We start from the raw sequence: 19,625 nt of genomic DNA on the forward strand, positions 1-19,625 counted from the left end.
TATTTGTTGTTCATCAAACTCTGAACGTGTACTTGGGAGCCCTGCAGTGACATGGCGTAGGAGACAAGTACAGTTTTGATATTATGAAGTAGTACAATACCAAGCTTTCTTTCTTTGGGATTTTTTTTCCTCCCACTTAATGATTGACAGCCCTGCTATGCAGATTACTTATCAAGAAAAAGTTTATTTACATTAGGTAGCAGGGGTGAGAGCAGGAAGCAGGGAACAAAGTCAACAATTCCAGGCTTAGTACAGCTGTCATGAGGCCTCTGGTGCAATTCCTTTGATGCACAATGGAATAAATACAAACAAGGCTAAACAGATGGGAAGGTCACTTTTAGTAAATGTTTCTACAGTGCTGCTGAGCATTTTCACGCTGTAGCTGTAGCCTGAGCTAAACTGCTTACTCCAAGCTGTGATTTAATTGGACATGTGGATCATTTCCTTGTTTTATTATTACTGATAGGAGCAGTTTCTATTTGAATTTTATGATAGTTCTGTTGAGCTGTAACTAGTGTTCACAGGCATGCTGAGATGCTGAACCAATCAAGAACAGGTAAAACTTCCATCTATTGTGTAAGTTTAAACTTCCACCTAGTTGCACAATGCTCTGTGCAATTCCACAGCTGGAGGCAGTGCTGTAGAATAACAGTAACCAAGGGATCTTTATTTAATTCTGCACTCAGGAAATTAAGTAAAAGTCTTGTGTAGACAATATTGAACACCAACATAGCAAAATGTGATTGTGGTCATAGCATAACTAGAGAAGTGCCTGATGGATTATACGCTAAACTTTTTCATAGCTAGCACACTCAGGACCTGTAGGTTGCCAGATATTCAAATATTCTGGATAATAAAGTATACCTAGCAATCCTTGACACTAAAGAAAGACAAGTTAGATATTAAGAAACAAAACTATGCAGAGTACTTTATTTACCAACAACAATAGTATTGTACATTAAACTTATCCTGCCTTTATTCATATTTACTTTCACTATACTGCACTGATGGAAAACGTAACTAAAATTTACTTACAGTTAAAATGCTAGTTCTTGTGAGAGTTCCGGATGATAGAATGCCAGATCTGAAAGAGTTTACTGTATTGGGGAGTGGAGCCTTGATGCTGATCTACTCTACAATGTTTTTTTAGCAGTCAGCAGGTAACATCCATTTGGTATTTATTCATCTTATCTCTGCTTAATTAGTCTCCTCTGTCCTGAGACCACCTTCTCTCTGTCACTATCAATCTTCCTCTGCCACCAGGGTGAGTGAGGTTTTTATGTGGTGGGCTCCAGACGGGCCAGTGCTGGTTATATTAATGTTAAATCACCCTCATCTGGCTGGAGCTCTGCATAAAGTAATTCTGCAAAAGGGCAGAGTTTGTTCAGTGGCAGTAGGCTGTCATGGCTACAGGCTTGCTGTTCACCTGCACAAAAGAGCTCCCAGCTTTGTTGGAGAAGTGCAGAAGAAACGGGCACACTTGGCGTTTGGAAGCACCAGGAAGTTGGCCACAGGTGTAAGGAAACTTTGGAAAGCCAGAAGCCGCCTGAGAGGTTGCGGAGCTGGCTAGTGCAATTGCTGTATGAAATCCCTGCGTGGGGAGTGGGGGATTTCAGAGGGTGTTGGGAGGCGATGGCCATGACTGCTGGGAATAAAAGGGGTGACCTGTGCGCCTGGGAAGAGGCTTGGTTGAATTCCTCTCCGCACCTGTGGAACTCCTTGCTGGAGGCTGTTGTGAAGGTCAAGACTCGCCTCTGTCTGCCACAAGCTGGGAAGGGAGGGGCTCGGTTCCCGAGCGCCTGGTGCGTTCATTCCCTCGGGGGTGGAGGGCTCTGGCCGCTGCAGGCGAGCGGGCAGGAGACCGGGCGCGCTGGAGCCCTGCTGGGGGCCGGCCGGGGCCGGGCGCCACGGTGACGGGCGGTGGACCGGGGCTGCACCTACCGGCAGGGGCGGGCAGCGCGGGGAGGGGCCCCGCCGGCCCCGCCCCGGCCTGAGCCGCTTTTGGTTCCGCTTTCGCCAGTCCGGGGCTGGCTCGGCTGCTGCAGTCGCGGGGCCGGAGGAGCCGCCGCCGGGGTAAGAGAGCGGGGCGGGGCGGGGCGGGGCGGGCAGGCGGAGCTCCTGGCGGGGTAGTGAGCGGCCCGGCCGTTGTCTGCGCCCCCCGCCCCACATTGCGTGTGCCCCGCCCCCTGTCACTGGTGCCCCCCGGGCCTGGCCAGCTGTGTGTGTGGGGGGGTCTTTCACTTCGCCCTGCCCCTCCCCCCAACGGGGACCCCCCGGCCTGGCCTGCTGGGGGGCCTTCATTCGGCCCTGCCCCTCCCCCCAGGGGTGGCCAGGTGGGGGGTCCCTTCATGCGGCCCTGCCCCACCCAAACAGGTACCTCCTGGGCCTGGCCAGCTGGGGGGGCCCTTCACTTGCATCTGCCTCCCCCCCAACGGGTACCCCCTGGGCACAGCCAGCAAGGGGGTCCCTTTTCATGTAGCACAGAGGCACAGCCAGGTAACCCCTGGGCACAGCCAACTGAGAGGCCCTTTACCCAGCTCAGCCTCCTTGTAACATGTACCCCCTGGCACAGCCAGCTGGGGGCCCCTTCACATGGCTCTGCCCTGCCCCCCCCCCCCCCATCTGTACACTCCCCTGGATACAACCAGGCAGGCACCTGCCCTGTGAGAGGTATCCCTGCACCCCGTACTGCCCCCATCACATGTTCCTCTAGATGCCTTCTACAGCCACCCACCCACCCCCAATTCTGAGCCAAGAGTCAGCTATGGGAGAGCCTTACTCCCGCCCCCACATGCCTGTAACCTGCTCCTCTTGTACCTCTGGTGCCCTGTTCCCCATACATAGAGCCAGCTGGGGCGGGGGAGAATCCCTGCCAGGTACCTCCAACCCCCAAATCTGTTACCTCTTCCCCACTCTCAGTGGGGCCTGGGGGGAAATAACAGAGCGCTGAAACTGGCTGCAAGCTGCTGGGCCCTGCCAACAGGAAACATGTGCCGAATGAAAGGGCTGAGTTCGAAAAAATCACAGGCAGCCCCCGCCCCGCATGCTGGGCCTCTGTGAAAAGGGACCTGCTCCTTCGGGACCATTTGCATAAGCTCACCACAAGGGAGCAGATGGCACAGGGCTGGTGTGACCTATCAGGGCCTTTCTCCTATAAGTGGCGGGGCAGATAGTCAATACTAACCAGGCAAGTGAATGGCAAGGTGCTGAGTTCCCCCTCTGGAGGGGCATATGGTACCCCATAGCTGTGTCATCCCTACCAAACCAAACCTCTTTGCTGCCCATCCCCAGGAAACCCGTATGAGCAAGTGAATGCAATCGGAATTACAGCAGAAGTTCCCAAGCCCTGACGGTCTCCATCTGGGGGAAGTGTTATTGCCTCCTGTGGGGTTCCGCTTTACCCCACTTCCCCTGTCCTTGAGGTTGGTAATCCATAGATTCCAAGGCCAGATGGGACCACTGGGACCACCTCCTCTGATCTCCTGTGAAAATTCAGGCCAGAGAATTCCCCCGAAGTAATTCTTAAAGCAGATTTGGAAAAACATCCCATCTCTATTTATACACAGTCAATGATGGAAACGCCACCAATGGCCAGTTATGTTCACTGTTAATAACATGCACCTTATTTCTAGTCTGAATCCGGCTAACTCAGGTAAGCAAAGTGTGAGGAGGGCCTCCTGGGGAAGGGGGGGGGGGGGCAGGTGTGACATTTCATAAGAGGCAGGGTGTAGCATTTTGGATGCTAGGTCTCAGGCTCATCCATCTAATTAAAAAGGTTGAAATCTGTTACTGTTGTTATGTCTGTGTTCACATTTGTAAACCGATTCATAAAGTTTTTACATTCTACATATTTATTTTCTTACACGTGCCAAAAGGGTGCTTTTTATTCCACCCCCCCCCCCCATATGAGCATAATTGAAATTTGTTGGTTTGGATTACAGGTTGGGGGACTCGGTTAATTGCCTGTTCTGTTCACTCCCTCTGGGGCATCTGGTATTGGCCACTGTTGGCAGACAGGATATTGGGCTGGGTGGACCTTTGGTCTGACTCAGTGTGGCCGTTCCTGTGTTCTTACTTATCAAACATTTCTGCCCTTTCTGCATCATTGTTGATAGTTTTATTGTGTCCATCTAGCAATGGAGCAAATCCTATTTTCAGAATTCTTTTTGTTAATATATTTTTAAAAAATCCCACTTCTTACCATTCTTAACTGTGCAGGCCATAAGTTTCTCCTTGTGTCCTTTTGCTTCACTTACTGATTTTTTTTCTACAATTCTTTAGCTCCTATTTGTGTACGTTGCCATCCACTTCTCCTTTGTTCCATTTATTATATTGTTTATATTATTAAATTGTTGTTTAGCTGTAATTTACCCTGACAGTTGGGAACTTCTTCCTAATGTCCAACCTAAACCTCCCTTGCTGCAGTTTAAGTCCATTGCCCCTTGTTCTATCCTTAGAGGCCAAGAAGAACAAGTTTTCTCCCTCTTCCTTATGACACCCTTTTAGAGGGAGAAAACTTGTTCTTCTTGGCCTCTAAGGATAGAACAAGGGGCAATGGACTTAAACTGCAGCAAGGGAGGTTTAGGTTGGACATTAGGAAGAAGTTCCCAACTGTCAGGGTGGTCAAACAGTGGAATAAATTGTCAAGGGAGGTTGTGGAATCTCCATCGCTGGAGATTGTTAAGAACAGGTTAGATAGATGTCTATCAGGGATGGTTTAGACAGTACTTGGTCCTGCCATTGGGGTAGGGGGCTGGACTTGATGGCCTCTCGAGGTCCCTTCCAGTCCCAGTATTCTGTGATTCTGTGATTTTTTGTAGATGCTTACTTATGTGGAGAGGCTGAGGGATTTGATCTTATTTAGCTTTCATAAGAGAGGACTGAGGGCGATTTGATAGCAGCCTTCAATTTCCTGAAACAGGGCTCTAAAGAGGATGGAGAGAAGCTGTTCTCAACAGTGACAGAAGGCAGAACAAGGAGCAATGGTTTGAAGTCACAGTGGGAGAGGTGTAGGTTGGATATTAGGAAAAACTATTTCACCAGGCAGGTGTGAAGCACTGGAATGCGTTACCGAGAGAAGTGGCGGAATTCTAGGAACCCTAGAGGTTTTTAAGTCCTGTCTTGACTTAGTTGGGGTTGATCCTGCTTTAGGCAGGGGACTGGACTCGAGCTCCTGAGGTCCCCTCCAGCCCTACAATTCTATGCTTCCACTTCCCCTATAGCCCAGCTTGTTGCTTTTAACAAGCAAAGCCTTCTTGCCCCCTTGGCCTAGCATTTGCACGTAACGTCACTTGTGACGCACTTGTCTGTTGCGAGCTGTCAGTGCTTTGGGCCTTCAGAAAGGATACTTGTTTATCAGCTACCAGCACCATCTTCAAACAGGCTCTGTTCTTTGCTCAAGGTATTGCTCTTTTCTTCTCTGTAACTGTGCCACACAAACATATGATTCTGTGTAAATAGCAGTAGTTACACAGTCTTCTTCCCTGGCCCCCCCCCATTATGTACATGTACCTTTTTCTAGCTTGCAAACCTCATCCGCTCAGGCCCTCGCCCTCCGGGGTTACACATATGAGGGTGATTTTATAGTGGGAACAAAGAGTCACAGCTAAGAGTTCTCTCCTCCTAACATAGTGTGAATCAGCAAAAGAAAGGGTTCATCTTATGCTTGCCTTTCCCTTGACATCAGCAGGAGTCTCCCAGCCCCTCGAAAAACCACCTCTTTAATTCCTCCTCTTTTTTATTCCTGGAACAGGACAACAAAACACAGGTATTAATACAGGTTGAGCCCCTCTGGTGTGGCACACTCTCGTCCAGCAACAGCCGTAATCTGGCATGATTTTAGTTCGTTGGACAACCACTTATCGTTGGGGTGACCAAGTTTCCCCTGGTCCCGTAAAGTTTGTTTCCAGACACCTGTCCTGGGTCTCAGTGTCTGGGCTGTTGTTGAGCTGTAATTTACCCCTAAGTGTCTTCTAAGAGCCCAGTAAGCAGCGGAAGCATTGGTAATGTGCTAGAAAATATTTACCTCATGTGATCCGGCAAATTCTCTCGTCTGGCACTGGTCAGATGCCAAGGCTGTAGGACCTGTACAAGGAAATTGGCAAGTGAGAGGCTAGGTCTGAACAGGCCAGGGGAGTCTTTGAAGCTGTGGATTGTGACCCCATTTTCACAGGGTCACCAGCATCAGTGTCACTCACTGGGCCACGGGGTGGGGGCTGAAGCCCAAGCCCCAAGATGGTGAGGTTTGAGGGTAAGCCGGGTGAGGTTTGGGGGTAAGCCCGAGTCCTGCTGCCCCAGGCTGAAACAATAGAGCTCTGGCCCATGCCCAAACCCCCACCTGGCATCAGGTAGCAGGTTTTCTCATCAGAAGGGAGTTATGGGGCAGTGAAGTTTGAGAACCCTGCCTAGCTCTCCCAAGGAAGCTTCTGCACTTAGCAGAGACCTGGGATCAAACATTGCAGAAGCACCGGGGTCTTTCAAGCCTCAGCGCCTGTGTTCTCTCTGCTGCCTTCTGAGCTGCAGAACAGCAGGAGGCTTGGGCGCTCAGTGCCCACCCGCCCTCCCCCTCCAGCCTTCTCGTAAGCAATGATTTGGCAGTAACTCCGCACGTGGGGTCCCAGGAGGATCCCTTTTGTGATCCTGTGATCAAATCAGTGCTGCAGAGACTGTCACCACCTTAGTGTAATGCAGTCTGGAGGTTTCATTTGTCACTACTGGCCTCCACCTATAAAATAAGCAGCTTCTGAGGTTGCTGAGACGCGGATGCTGAGCTCTAAGTAGCGCTGGTCTCCGAAGTCCAGGGAATAAAGGAGAGCACAGGATGGGTCTGTGGGCTTGTTCCCCGTCTCTTCTCCAGCTCATGCCGCAAGCAAGAACCAGGAGCGGTTGTTTAGGCCCAGACTCTCAGCCTTCTGGGTGAGTGAAGTTTGTCTTCCTTTGGCCCTTTCTGTTGGGAGCCGCCTGTCTCTCCATCCTTAAGGCTGCCTCACCAAGGGAGCTGTCCTCGTGCCTTTCTGCAGGCAGATGATGCCACCATGAAGGAAGCTGCCTTCAGCTGATCTGGTGGAAGGAAATTGTTGTCACTTCTGCTATTTTGCTTCTTTTGCTGCCCACTGTCTTTAATAATAAACCTGGCTGTGGGCTCATTACGACAGCTGATTTCATGCGTTTCTGACTGCAAGGGGCTACAGAGAGCTAGTCTTGAGGGTCTGTCTACACTACCTGGTAGCTCGCCGGGTCAGGGCCAATCTTCTGGAGCTTGAGTTTGTGCGCCTAGTGGGGACGTGCGAAATCAAACTACCAGGGCTCAATGGTCGACCCCTGTACTCCTCAGTCTTGCGAGGACTTGGGAAGGTTGATAGGAGAATTTCTCCTGTTGACTTCCCTCAGTGATGACAGCCAGGTAAGTTGATTCCAGCTACACAATTGCTGTAGCTGGAATTGTGCACCTATGATTGACTTTAAGGTCTAGTGTAGACCTGGCCTGAGAAGTCATTTTGGCTTAAATTAATGGAGAGAGATGAAGGCTGCTCTAATTTTTTTACCCTACAAATATATTTGTTAGTCTTTAAGGTGCTACAGGACTGCTTGTTTTTGTGAAGTTACAGCCTAACACCGCTACCCCTGTGAGACTGATTTTATTTACGCATTTGTTTAGTAAGCTGACATGGGGTGAGGGTTTGAGCATTCAGGAATGAGCGTGTGTATATGGACAAATATTCTCACTGCCAACAGGATGTGAGATCTGCCGTGTGAAAAGAACCTGGGAATTGTTGCAGTGTTGTCACCCGCAAGAATTCATTAAGAACGTTAAGAATTCAAAAACTCATGAATCAGAGCCCCCAAATTCAGGAGACTGGAAAAGAACAAAACACACTAGGTTCTTTTTATTTACCTTCTGGTTTTGTTGCTATTAGCTCATGCTTGAGACACGTTTTTCCCTGTAACTATTAGGGCTAGCATCAACTGACTATATCTTTAAATTGAAAGTGAGATTCTGACACATTCCTGTGACTCCAGGAGGTGAGGCTTCAGGAAATATTCCAGCTATTTCATTATTTGCATTTAAAAACACAAGACTTAGCTGGACTGCTCAGTAAAGAGATTTTTTTTTTTTTTTTCCGGAATGTTTTTGGCTCTAGTGAAAAATTTTCTTCTGACCATGGGTGAAACCTTTTCCCAGTGCTGGAAAGCCTCAGACCAGAAGGGAAGGGATGGGAAATCAATTCTGCGCAGGAAATCGGCTGGCGAGGATGACGCCACCAATTATGGCACGATCAATGGAGGAGACTCTACCACATCCTGCGTGCCCTGTGTGGGCACGGCAAGTCGGAGCTACGTCAACTGCCCGACATGCCAGGGAACGGGAAGGATCCCCAGAGGTAGGTGGTGCTGGACTTTGCTCCATAGTGGTTTCCACCTTCTCCAGCCAGTTCAGTAAACCAAGAGAAGCAACAGCCTGAGGTCTCAGCTGCACGCTCTGTAAATGCCAGTCACGCCAGAGCATTGTGTGGGGTGGCCTGCAACCTCCACCTCGGTCCTAATGAGAGAGCCTGCAGCTGGCTTGATCTTGTGTCAATCAATGCAACACCCAGGGATGTAGGAAGGTATCCTTCCAGACCCTACACTAGCAACACTTCAAATGTTGACAGACCCTAAATGAGTGTGGTGATCTGCAGCCGGATGTGCCCTGTTCACTGCTGCCCTTCTTCTGACCTGTGCCTCTTCTCTTCTGTCTTCCAGAGCTGGAGAAGGAGCTGGTGGCTCTGATTCCCTACGGTGACCAGAGGCTGAAGCCCAGACGAACGTAAAGTCCTGTTTCTCCCCCTGTTCTGTTGACAATCTGGCTGCATTTGAATGGGTGCAGCTGGGGTGCACAACGTTTGCAGAGGTTCATTCAGAATGGCTCATCAGGCCCTGAGCTGCCGTAGGCATGATGCTTGCAGAGCATCTGGTCTCTCTTGGCAGGGGGGCTGCTTTAGCACTCTGTCACAAGGAGGGTCTGTTAATTGGGATTTTGTTTGAAAAGGGTCAGGTCGGCCAGCTGACTTACAGCAGCGACAAGCAGTGTATTTGTAGGTCTCCACACACTCCTTTTCCTGGAGGCTGTGTCTACTTTTGCATTCCTCTTTTGAGAGAGGCATGCAAATGAGGGAAATTGAAAATGCAAACGAGGTGCATATTTGCGTATTCTTCTTTCGAAAGTAAACCCTGCCTTCAAAAGGGGAAGAAGGGCTCTTTCAAAGATGGAGTTTACTTTTGAAAGAGCCGTGTCTACACTGCTTTTCTTCTTTCAAAAGAAGCATATGCAGATGAGGTGCCGGCTAGGTAAATTTGCACCTCATTTGCATTTTCGATTTCCTTCATTTGCATGCCTCTTTTGAAAGAGGAGTCCAACTGTAGACACAGGCGGGGCGTTCACAGCAGGGCTCCCTCTTAATTTTTTTCCATCCATGTGTGGACTGTTATGTGCACCAAGACATATGGAGTATAGTGTCCAGTTCTGGGGCCCCCAGTATAGAAAGGATGTGGATGCATTGGAGAGGGTCCTGCGGAGAGCAATGAAAATGCTTAGGGGGCTGGAGCGCACGACCTATGAGGAGAGGCTGAGGGATTTGGGCTGATATAGTTTGCAGAAGAGAGAAGTGGGAGGGGATGAGAACAGCCTTCAACTTCCTGAAGGGGAGGCTCTAAAGAGGATGGAGAAAGGCTGGTCTGAGGGGTGACAGATGACAGAACAAGGAGCAATGGTCTCAAGTTGCAGATGGGAAGGTGTAGGTTGAATATTAGGAAAAACTATTTCCCCAGGTGGGTGAAGCAGCACTGGAATGCGTTGCCTAGAGAGGTGGTGGAATCTCCATCCCTGGAGGCTTTTAAGTCCCAGCTTGACAAAGCCCTGGCTGGGATGATTTAGTTGGGCTTGGCCCTGCTTTGGGCAGGGGGCTGGACTCGATGACCACCCGAGGTCCCTTCCAGCCCTAGGATTCTATGAGTCGATGTGCACCACTGCCGGCTATGGGCACTCTGCCAATCAGCTGGAGGGCACCTGATCTCTCCTGGGCATCTGCCCAAGCGCTTGACTTACAGGGAACACTGCGCCACCGTCCCTCATGTCTTGGTGCTCACTGCACATGAGCTGTTTCCCGTCCGATCCTGTAGAGACAGGGCTGCGGGGCCAAGCAGGTTATGCTCCTTGAATGCTGTCTTGCAGGAAGCTCTACGTGTGCCTGGCCGTGACGACTTGCCTGCTGATGACATCGCTCATCATATTCTTCCTGTTCCCTCGCTCCATTGCTGTGCAGCCCGCGGGGCTGAATGCCTCCTCCATCGCCTTTAATTCCACCACCGCCACCATCAATCTCAACATGACAGTGAGTTCTCCGCTGGTCGCGGATGGAGACATGGGCTGCTCCCTCATCTGCTTTCTTAGCTCAGATCCTGTTATCGGGCAGTAATGCGGCTCACTTCTAAGTCTTGCGGGCAGCGTGGCAGGCCAGCAGTGAGCTAGTTGGCGGCCCTGTGAGGGTAGCATGAACCAGCAGATGAGACTGGGCTGGCCGGTCAGAAAGGAGACGCGCTGATAGAGCAGCATGTGATAGGGCAGGAGGGTGGAGGGTGAGCTGTTGGGAGGAGTTTAACTGCGTGTTGCATCTTTCCTCCACTTTCAACCCCGCCATGAATGTGCAGCGTAGGGATGGGAGTGCCGGGGCGTGTCGTCCCCAGCACAGCTCTGGGCAGGTGAGGGATTATACTCCAGTGACTCTCTCTCACGTGTGACTTTTGGCTGTTTCCTTGGGCCAGTCCTCAGTAGAGGAGAGTTGCCACAGCCAAGCTTAGAATGGCTGAGAATGGGCATGTGCAGATCCGTGCTGCCACAGGGCAGTGTGCATCTCCCCTGGCTAGGTGAGGGCCTCAGGCTGAGTTTGTCTCTCTCCTTAGAACGTGTTGACTGTCACCAACAACAACTTCTACCCAGTTACCGTTACCCAGCTGGACATTGAGGTCTTGCACCTGTCCGTGGTGATAGGAAAAACCACCAGGAGGGACCTGCTGAATATCAGCCCTTTGCGCAGTGGCCAGGTGGGTTTTGCTGCTGCTTACTGTCCCCTCAAAACGTCTGGCCTGCTTCGGCGGGAAGGAGATCATGGCTGACCCCTTCTCTGGTGCCCTGTACGGGTTGAACCTCTCTCATCTGGCATCCTTGAGACCTGACCGGTGCCGGACGAGAAAATTTGCTGGACCATGAGAGGTCAATATTGTCTAGTAGCATTACTAACATTTCCACTGCTTACTAGGCTCTTAGAAGACATGTAGGGTAAATTACAGCTAAATAACACAACACTGAGAGCCAGCACTGGTGGCTGCAAATGAACTTTATGGGACCCTGGGAAACTTGGCCACACCCATAAGTGGTTATCCAGCTAACAGAAGTCAAGCTGGATTACAGATGTTGCCAGATGAGTGTGCTGGATTAGAGAGGTTCTACCCATATTTCTATTGCTCCAGGGGCTGAGGCTCCCTTCATATAGGCACCACCAATTCCTGCTTTTACAGGTGCTCATTCGCTTGCTGGGTTCAGGGCAGTACTTAGCAAACAGGGAAGACAAAATACCAAATGCTAAAGTAGGGGTGTTTCCTACACCGGTTCATGCCGTGTATTGTAACCATGTGGAAAGCTGCCGTATTGTAACTTGGTCCCGAAGCGTGAATGGATGTTAAATCCTGGCTCTGGGCTTTGTGACCAAACGGAAGGATCTGTAATTCATTTTGTACTCTGCTCACGGGCTGCACCGGTATGTGCTTAAGATAATCCTGCTCCATCTCCAGCTAACTTTTCTGTTTTACTTGCAGATCTATTATACAGTTTCCAGTCATATTCTGGACAATAATACCTAGTAAGTATTTCTCTGAGACTTCCTTTGCTGGCTGGTAGCATTCTTATTTCTTGGCTTCTCTTCAGCAGCTGTCTGGCATCAATTTATAACTTGGGCCATAGCCTCTTTCTGTCCAACTCTGCCGTGCAGTTGAAAATATGTGGTTTTGAGTTGTGTATGTGTTGGGGCAGAAACCCAGCATGGCCATTTTAAATTCCTTGCTAGTCCTTCTGCATTAAATGTTTTCCCAGCCTGCAGCTGACAAGAGGGTATCCCTTTTGGATCTAATACCCTGCCCAGATGAATTGGTTTGGAAATGTCTGATACGAAATATTGCATTTGTGTACAGTCAGTTTGTAAGCCACTCCCAATCTCTGTGGATAAGCTGCACTGGTAGCTTCTCCGCAGGCATCTTATATGATCTCTTTCCCGCTCTACCCATTGCGGGGAAGGTGTCAGCTGTTGCCGGAATGTGAATTCTCTCCTCTTGTTCTGCTTGTTGCATTTGTGGGGAAGGTGTCAGGCCTACACTACAAATATATTCTGCATAGTTATGTCTGTGGGAGGCGGAGGGGTTAGAGATCTCTGACCAATGAGCTGCTTCGGTTAAAGCCACGCCCTTAATGTAGGTCAGGTCTACGCTATGGGGAAAATCGATTTAAGATGCACAACTCTAGCTATGTAAGTTGCATAGCTAGAGTCAACGTATCCTAAATCGATTTGTCCTGCTATCCCCACAGCAGGAGGTCACCAGGAGAAACTTCCCCACCGACTCCCTGACTTCCCCACTGCAAGGTGACCAGGGTCAAAGGCGGAACTCTGATTGTTTGTTTGATTTAGTGCATCTCCCACTAGGCACGCTAAATCAAACCCTGGAAGATTAATCACTACCATGTCGGTTTCCAGTAAGTGTAAATGCACCTGCAGATGCTACAGGATTGGCAAAATGCTACTTTCACCCATATAGCTTTTCTTTGCTCAAAGATGGTGGGGAGCATGGATAGAATAAGCTGTAGCTGAAAAGGATGTGAAGGAATAGGGCTTGTCAATATAAATGGTGTCCAGACAAGGAGAGCTTTGCCAAGGAAGCCTGTCAGTCCAACCCCATGGACCAAGCCTTCCATGCCTAGAGAAGTACTTAGGGGAAGCTTGTACTGTCTCCCTGACACTGGGTTGTTCTGAGGCACAGATGGACTTTGTGTGACGAAAACACTGCATGCAAACATAACTCTTTTTCCTTTTTTTTAATCTCCTCAGCAACATCTGCACCTGGGTGAAAATCAAAGTGCACAACGTTCTTCTCCACATACAGTAAGTGGCATTTGGTGAAAGCAAATCGCTCGTCCACAATCCTGTGCTGCCCCAAGCACTCCTCGCTGGGGCAGCCTGGATTTCCCTTCGTGCAAGTGTTTCCAGGGATCAAGACTTTTGAGGCTTTAATGAGCCTTTTCCCCCAGGTACCTTTGCAACAGCTGGTGAGGATGTGTAACAAACAGTTCAAGGGGAAAGTTACCCAAGCTATTGGTGCAGAGGAACACACCACTACAGAGCTCCAGTAATGCAAACCCCAAGAGTAGGTGACTTGTAGAGTAAAAACATTTCAGCTTCCTTTGGTAGGGTGACCAACCATCCTGTTTTTACTGGGAGAGTCCCTTATTTCAGCTTGCTGAAGAGTGTCCTGGCTCTTTTTTTTTTTTTTTTTTTTTTTTTTAAAAGGCAGATTGTCCCATGTGTTAATCTGCTGTTTAACAAGCTGCCTTAGAAGGGTGTTGCAGGCTCTTGAAACAGCAAGATAAAGAGTCAAAACAAAAAGCAGTCAAGTAGCACTTTAAAGACGAGCAAAATAGTTTATTAGGTGAGCTTTCATGGGACAGACCCACTTCTTCAGACCACAGCCAGACCAGAACAGACTCAATATTTAAGGCATAGAGAACCAAAAACAGTAATCAAAGTTGAGATGCCTGGGACTGCTGGAGAGTGAGTTAGGTGGGCTTTTTAAACAGCATGAAACGACTATTTTTAAAGAGCTGCCTGGGAGGGCTGGGGAAGGTGGTAGGGCTGACTCTTCAAATAACAGGGACCTACTGTTTAGAGACATCAGCTCCGGCCTCCACTCTGTCAGTGATGCTAGCCACAGTTGTCTCATCTTAGGTTTAGGTTGTCGTTTCTTTGGTTATGTGTTTGCAAGCTACTTATTCTCCTGCTTTACTTGACACCACTTGTAGTAGTGTAGTAACAGAGAGGGAGCCGTGCTAGTCTATACACTATCAAAACAAAAAAACAGTCAAGTAGCACTTTAAAGACTAACAAAATAATTTATTAGGTGAGCTTTCATGGGACAGACCCACTTCTTCAGACCATAGCCAGACCAGAACAGACTCAATATTTAAGGCGCAGAGAACCAAAAACAGTAAGCAAAGTTGACAAATCAGAAAAAAAACATTATCAAGGTGAGCAAATCAGAGAGCAGAGGAGTGGGGGGGGGGTGTCAAGAATTAGATGAAGCCAAGTATGCCAAAGAGCCCCTGTAATGTCCCAGAAAATTTGCATCCCAGTTCAAACCACATGTTAATGTGTCAAATTTGAATATGAAAGAGAGTTCAGCAGCTTCTCTTTCTAAAGCAGACTGAGAATTCTTCTTCAATAAGACGCAAACTCTTAAGTCATAAAAAGAATGGCCCACTCCATTGAAATGTGGACTAACTGGTTTGTGGATCAGGAATGTTTTGATGTCTGTTTTGTGCCCATTAACTCTTTGTCTGAGAGAGTTTGAAGTCTGTCCAATATACAAAGTATCTGGGCATCGCTGGCACATGATGGCACGTATGATGTTAGTTGAGGAACCAGGTTATTCACAGAATCACGGGCACATTCTCATAGTCTATAAGGTGCCACAGGACTTCTTGTGGTTTTTGAAGATACTGACTAACACAGCTACCCCATTGACATAGATCCTGTCCATCCACCATGTCAGAGCAGAGTGACTCAGAGGGGCGCTTGATGTCTGTAGCATTTGAACAAAGCCCTCAGATGTCTGAGACCAGGATGTGATGGGACAAAGCTCCTATCCTGGCCCACTCTGGTCAAGCCAAGAAAACTTTTTCTTCTTCCTGTGGAGGTGGGAGTGTGTGGGGGGCCACACAGCCCTGCCAACAGTGTTCTGTGTATGCTGAGTGCTTCGGTAGCCACCCAAGAGAGATTCAGGTGCTGCCCAGCTAATTAGCAGAGGACCCACAGCTGGCAGCATGTTTCTACTGGTGATGCACATTTCCTTATGCCTTGGTGCACATAACAAAATTTATTCCACTCATGGATGGGGGAAAAAAATTAGAGGGAACACTGCCAGCCTGTAGTTGGTCAATAACGTGACCCAGAAACTGACCTACCATTGACAGTGGTGACAAACCCAGTTCCAACACCGTTCTTGAACTGTGGCTTAGAGACTTAGTGCGGTTAGGTTTCTGTGCTACGTTCTGGGATGAGAATGGTTTGACTCGTCTGCCCTAGCAGTTAAACGACGAGTGTCCCCTCCACCCTGAATAGGAGTGAGCATGGTGTGACCCTTAGCAGTGGGGCAGTGTCCCAGGCCTGTGGTGACACCAGCTGTTGGCTGGCTGCCTGTCACTTGCAGGAGGCTGGAGGTGACTCAGTGGTGACTTTTGCTGCTTCTCTCTGTGTTGTGCCACTTCCCAGCAGCGCCAACCCTGGCGCATGGGAGGGTACACACCAATGGTGTGGGCAGACATGGACCCTTGGGTGGGCTCGATTTAGGGTGAGTGGTTAAGGTTGCAGGGCAGGAGCCATCAGGCCTCCTCTGCCCACCTCCAGTATCTTGGGGTTAAAGAGGGTGTGAAAAAGTGTACCACCCACCTGTGCAATAGCCTGCGAGTGGGACTGGGGGCTTGCCCCACTCTGTATGGCACGCCATCTAGGGAGCAGGGTCAGGGTAGTGGGGCTTGCCCAGTTCCAGCGTGGGCAGGGGGATCAAGCCCTAGGGCTCACCCCATTCTGTTCACACCCCCCCACCCGCCAGGTGCTCCTGCCAGGGAGCAGGATCCGGCTGCAGGGAGCTAGTAAATCCCCAGGGCAAGCCCATGTCAGTCTTGTTTCCCGGCAAGAGCACTGGAAGGGAGGGGCAGAGCAAGCCCCTGCTTGGGCTCTGCAGATGGAGTACCAGCTGGGCAGAGCAGGGGGAGTCCCACCACACCCTGACCTCGGCGGGAGCACTGGGTGGATGGAGCGGAGCAAGCCACCGTGGCCCTTCCCTGCAAGAGCGCCAGCCTGACGGAGCAGGGCAGGACAGAGGTGGGTCCTGGCCCACTCAGGCCCCCCATCTCTGTGCCTCCAGCACACCCCGTTCTCTGCTGTGACACTGAGAACAGAACGGGCAGGCGTGGCCCCGTCATGCCCCGTTGTGGTTACACCCATCGAGTGCTCGGCTTGTTTGGTGGGAGAGGCCCTCCCCACGTAAGGAGCGGGTGGAGCCACCCAGAGGTACCGCAGCTGTAGCAGCCAATGGGCCCAGCTTTAAAATCCATTTTAGGCTGTTACAGATTCCGGACGGGGGATCCCTTCCATGCTGCCAAATGTGTGAAACTGGGTGGCTCTGAGGTGTGCTGAGTAGTCTGGAGCTGCAGGGTCAGAGACCTGAGCATGGGGAAGGCTGCAGTGGAATGTTCCCATGAAATCAGGAGCAGATTAAGAACAGGTGGGGCTCTGGGACAACACAGTCACAAGCCCCCACCAGAATATTAAAATGTTAATCTAAGATCCTTATTTAGGATTTAAAATCTATTCATGCGTCTTATTACTCATGATGCCTAATAAATTGCATTCTTTAATTAATCTAATTAAAACGCGTTAATTTTAAAGTGAGAATGCCATGGCACGTTTTTGTTCCATTAAAGTGAATTGAGGGAATTTATGGAGCCTGGTCCTTATGAAACCCCAGCGGACGAGCCAGCCTGGTGGTGGTGGTTTCACATCTCTGTGGAGTTCCAGGACAAAGGGGTTCTTGGTGTGATTCTGTGTTTCAGGGGTACGTTGACCTGCTCCTACCTGTGCCACTCGGAGCAGCTGGCCTTTGAGAACTACCAGTACGTGGACTGCCGTGGGAATGCAACGCTGCCTCAGCCCCTGTACCACCGCCCGCCGTGAGGGAGTCGCCGGGCAATCTGCCCTCCCGTCGCAAAGGCGAGTTAGAGCCGGCGCATGGCGACTCCTGAGGCTTCTCTTCTGAGCCGCAGGGATTTTAAACAGGACCTTCGTTGGGGGGAGATTTTCCATCTGCTGCCGTTGCCCTGGGCACAGCCTGGCATGAACTGGGAACATGCTGCTCTGTGTTTGCAATTCTGCTTTGTCTCCTGTCAAGGGACTGGTGTCAGCAGGTTGTATGTGGCATAGGGACATGGATTAAGAGAACTCTGCTAGGTTGTTCGCCCGCTTGTCCTCCACGGTATTTCACTGTTGCACTAGGGGAGGCAGGACCTGCTCTTTCTGCCAAAGAAGGCTTTGTGGCTGTGACATGGGGGGTGATCTGGGCTGGAGAGAGCCCCTCCTAGTGATGCTGGGGTAGCCTGTGCAAAGCAGGGTGAAACCCACCTTGAACTGACAGCGAACCTCTGGCTCTTAGTAAGAAGCCCTGACTGAGACTCTAGCGCAATGCCTGGTTTGCACAGAGGTGGGGCAGCGAATGTCTGTGTGATTGTCTCATGTGAAAGACCGTGCTGTCCGGACCATTGCAGCAGCCGTGGTCTGTCTGGTACCCAAAGCGACCATTCTGTGCCAGAGCAAATGCATCCCCCCCAGTGGGAGATGCAGGGGATGGGATATTGCTGCTTCCCAGATGGCAGAAGGAGGCCATCGTGCATTCGGCACATGCTGTTTGCTGGGGCGCTCCCTTATGGTCTCCTGCATTAAGGAGTTTAATTTTAACAAGCTGCTGGAGTCTCACTTGGATAAGAGAAGCTCCATTTGTGCAAACGCCAGGAAACAACAGCTGCTGTTCATACTGATTTGTAGCATTTTCCAAGGGATGGTGCCTGGTTGCTCTTCCACCTCTCTCCAGAGATTTGTACGATACAGACTCCTTCTCTGTAGGAACAACGCAGGCAAAAGATGTGCGCATGTTATTGCTTGTTAGACCCCTGGTTGAGCCCCCTCCTTAGATCCCAGCATTGCTAAGGACTGACACCTTCTGTCTGGCCAGAGGGACGTATCAAAGTTGCTCTGCATATGATCTGACCCAGCATGGTCCAGAACCACCTTAAGCACCTCTCCAGCCAGATGGGCAGGTTGGGAAAAGTAACACAAGTCAGAGTAGCTGGGAAGAGGCAACTTTAAGTTAGCAAAGAACTAATCTCTGTCGTTCAGACCTCTGTCTCTGGAGTGGCACTTTCAGCAGAGGCCAAGAAGCCTGGCCTTCCCCGAGGTCCCAGCAGGGCTGCTTACCTTGCTACCTGCTCTGTGATCCAGTCTCCAGGGCTGCCAAAATGCAATGTTAATCATTAGGTGTCTTTTTCCAATTGCTTATTCCATTCCAGTTGCAATAGATGAAGTTCCTGCCTGATGCAGGGGTGAGGAAGCACCTTGTATTTTGAAAGCATTACTCGCCTGTTGGCTTTTGTCCTTTTCCATCATCCCTTGGTGTGTGTCTGTATTTGCTATGTCGTTGCACCAGCTCTGCTATTGTCTCTCTGCTCTCTCTGCCCTGGCACAGGCATGGAGAGCTGGCTGGGTCTGGGGTGTAGGCCTGCAGCCATCAATTCACAAATAAAAAGGGCTTTGTAAAATCAACGTGGTGCTTTCTGCTGATCTCTGCTGGGGGTCCTGAGCGTGCTGAGCAGGGAAGGCCGCCTCGGACTAGTGTTAGTGACACCGGCTGGCCAGTGGGAGTCACTGTGTCTTAGGGCTTTAAAAGGGAGGAGGAAGGTTTCAAAGGGGCAAACCAAGGCACGCATGAAGGTGCACGCTGAGCATCCTCTCCCTGATGAGCAATCTCCAGGGACATCCGTCAGAGGTTTTGCAGCTGCTTTCTGCAGGAGGCCTGAGGTAGAAGTTAAGAACATTAAAAACGGCCACGCTGGGCGAGACCAGACATCCCTCTAGCCCAGTGCTCTGTCTTCGGACAGAGGCCAATGCCAGATGCCCCAGAGGGAGTGAACAGAACGGGTGATCATGAAAGCGCTCCCTCTCCTGACATCCACTCCAAGCCTCTGACAAACAGGGGCCAGGGACGCCATTCCTACCCCTCCTGGCTAATCGCTATAGCTGGACCGAACCTCCATGGAGTCACCTAGCTCTGTTAGTCTTGATTTCCACAACCTTCTCTGGCCACGAGTTCCACGGGTTGACTGTGTGAAGAAAAAACTTGCTTTGTTTGCAACCCATTAATTTCATGTGGTGGCCCCTAGGTCTTGTGTTATGGGAACAAGTAAATAACTTTCTTTATTCACTCTTTCCACACCAGGCATGAGTTTATAGACCTCTAGCAGATCCTCGCTTAGTTTCCCTTTTTCTAAGCTGAAAAGTCCCAGTCTTTTTAATCTCTCTTGACACCGATCCTGTTCCAAACCCCTCCTCATTTTTGTTGCCCCTTTTCTGAACCTTTTCCATGCCCAAGGCATATTTTTTGAGATGAGGCAACCACATCTGTATGCAATATTCAAGACAAGTAAGTAGCTTTCATTGGCTGATTGTGCGTAGCGGCATCCTACAGGGCAGTCGTTTCTCTCTAGCTGTAAACAAAGCACA

The 19,625-nt window shown here is 50.0% G+C and overlaps 1 protein-coding gene and 1 long non-coding RNA gene across 3 annotated transcripts; one reads left to right on the plus strand and one right to left on the minus strand.

Annotated features, from left to right (window-relative positions):
• Positions 1 to 125: 125 nt before the first annotated feature.
• TMEM106A (transmembrane protein 106A) lies at positions 126 to 19,498 on the plus strand. Of its 2 annotated transcripts, none has more exons than XM_074979383.1 (8): positions 126 to 2,073; positions 8,142 to 8,381; positions 8,743 to 8,806; positions 10,211 to 10,370; positions 10,939 to 11,079; positions 11,851 to 11,894; positions 13,131 to 13,184; positions 16,910 to 19,498. In XM_074979383.1, exons 2-8 carry the CDS (start codon positions 8,162 to 8,164, stop codon positions 17,028 to 17,030), a joined length of 804 nt encoding a protein of 267 aa, XP_074835484.1. In that variant the 5' UTR covers positions 126 to 2,073; positions 8,142 to 8,161; the 3' UTR covers positions 17,031 to 19,498. The 2 variants fall into 2 exon arrangements, with proteins under 2 accessions (XP_074835484.1, XP_074835482.1); XM_074979381.1 differs by lacking the exon at positions 126 to 2,073 and adding an exon at positions 2,779 to 3,652.
• LOC142002891 (uncharacterized) lies at positions 6,025 to 7,668 on the minus strand. The gene is made up of 2 exons (XR_012642736.1): positions 6,602 to 7,668; positions 6,025 to 6,084 (listed from the first exon to the last, which is right to left on the minus strand). It is a non-coding gene; the product is annotated as an uncharacterized LOC142002891 (long non-coding RNA).
• Positions 19,499 to 19,625: the final 127 nt, after the last annotated feature.

This window comes from Carettochelys insculpta, chromosome 28, assembly GCF_033958435.1.
Source record: "Carettochelys insculpta isolate YL-2023 chromosome 28, ASM3395843v1, whole genome shotgun sequence".
NCBI lineage: Eukaryota > Metazoa > Chordata > Testudines > Carettochelyidae > Carettochelys > Carettochelys insculpta.

Bases quoted from the DNA above. Each gene is read 5' to 3' on its own strand.
- TMEM106A (XM_074979381.1), top strand. From the start codon at position 3,598: ATGTTCACTGTTAATAACATGCACCTTATTTCTAGTCTGAATCCGGCT. The intron at 3,653-8,141 runs GTAAGCAAAGTG...TTTTGGCTCTAG, and splicing joins TCTGAATCCGGCTAACTCAG to TGAAAAATTTTCTTCTGACC. The intron at 8,382-8,742 runs GTAGGTGGTGCT...TCTGTCTTCCAG, and splicing joins AACGGGAAGGATCCCCAGAG to AGCTGGAGAAGGAGCTGGTG.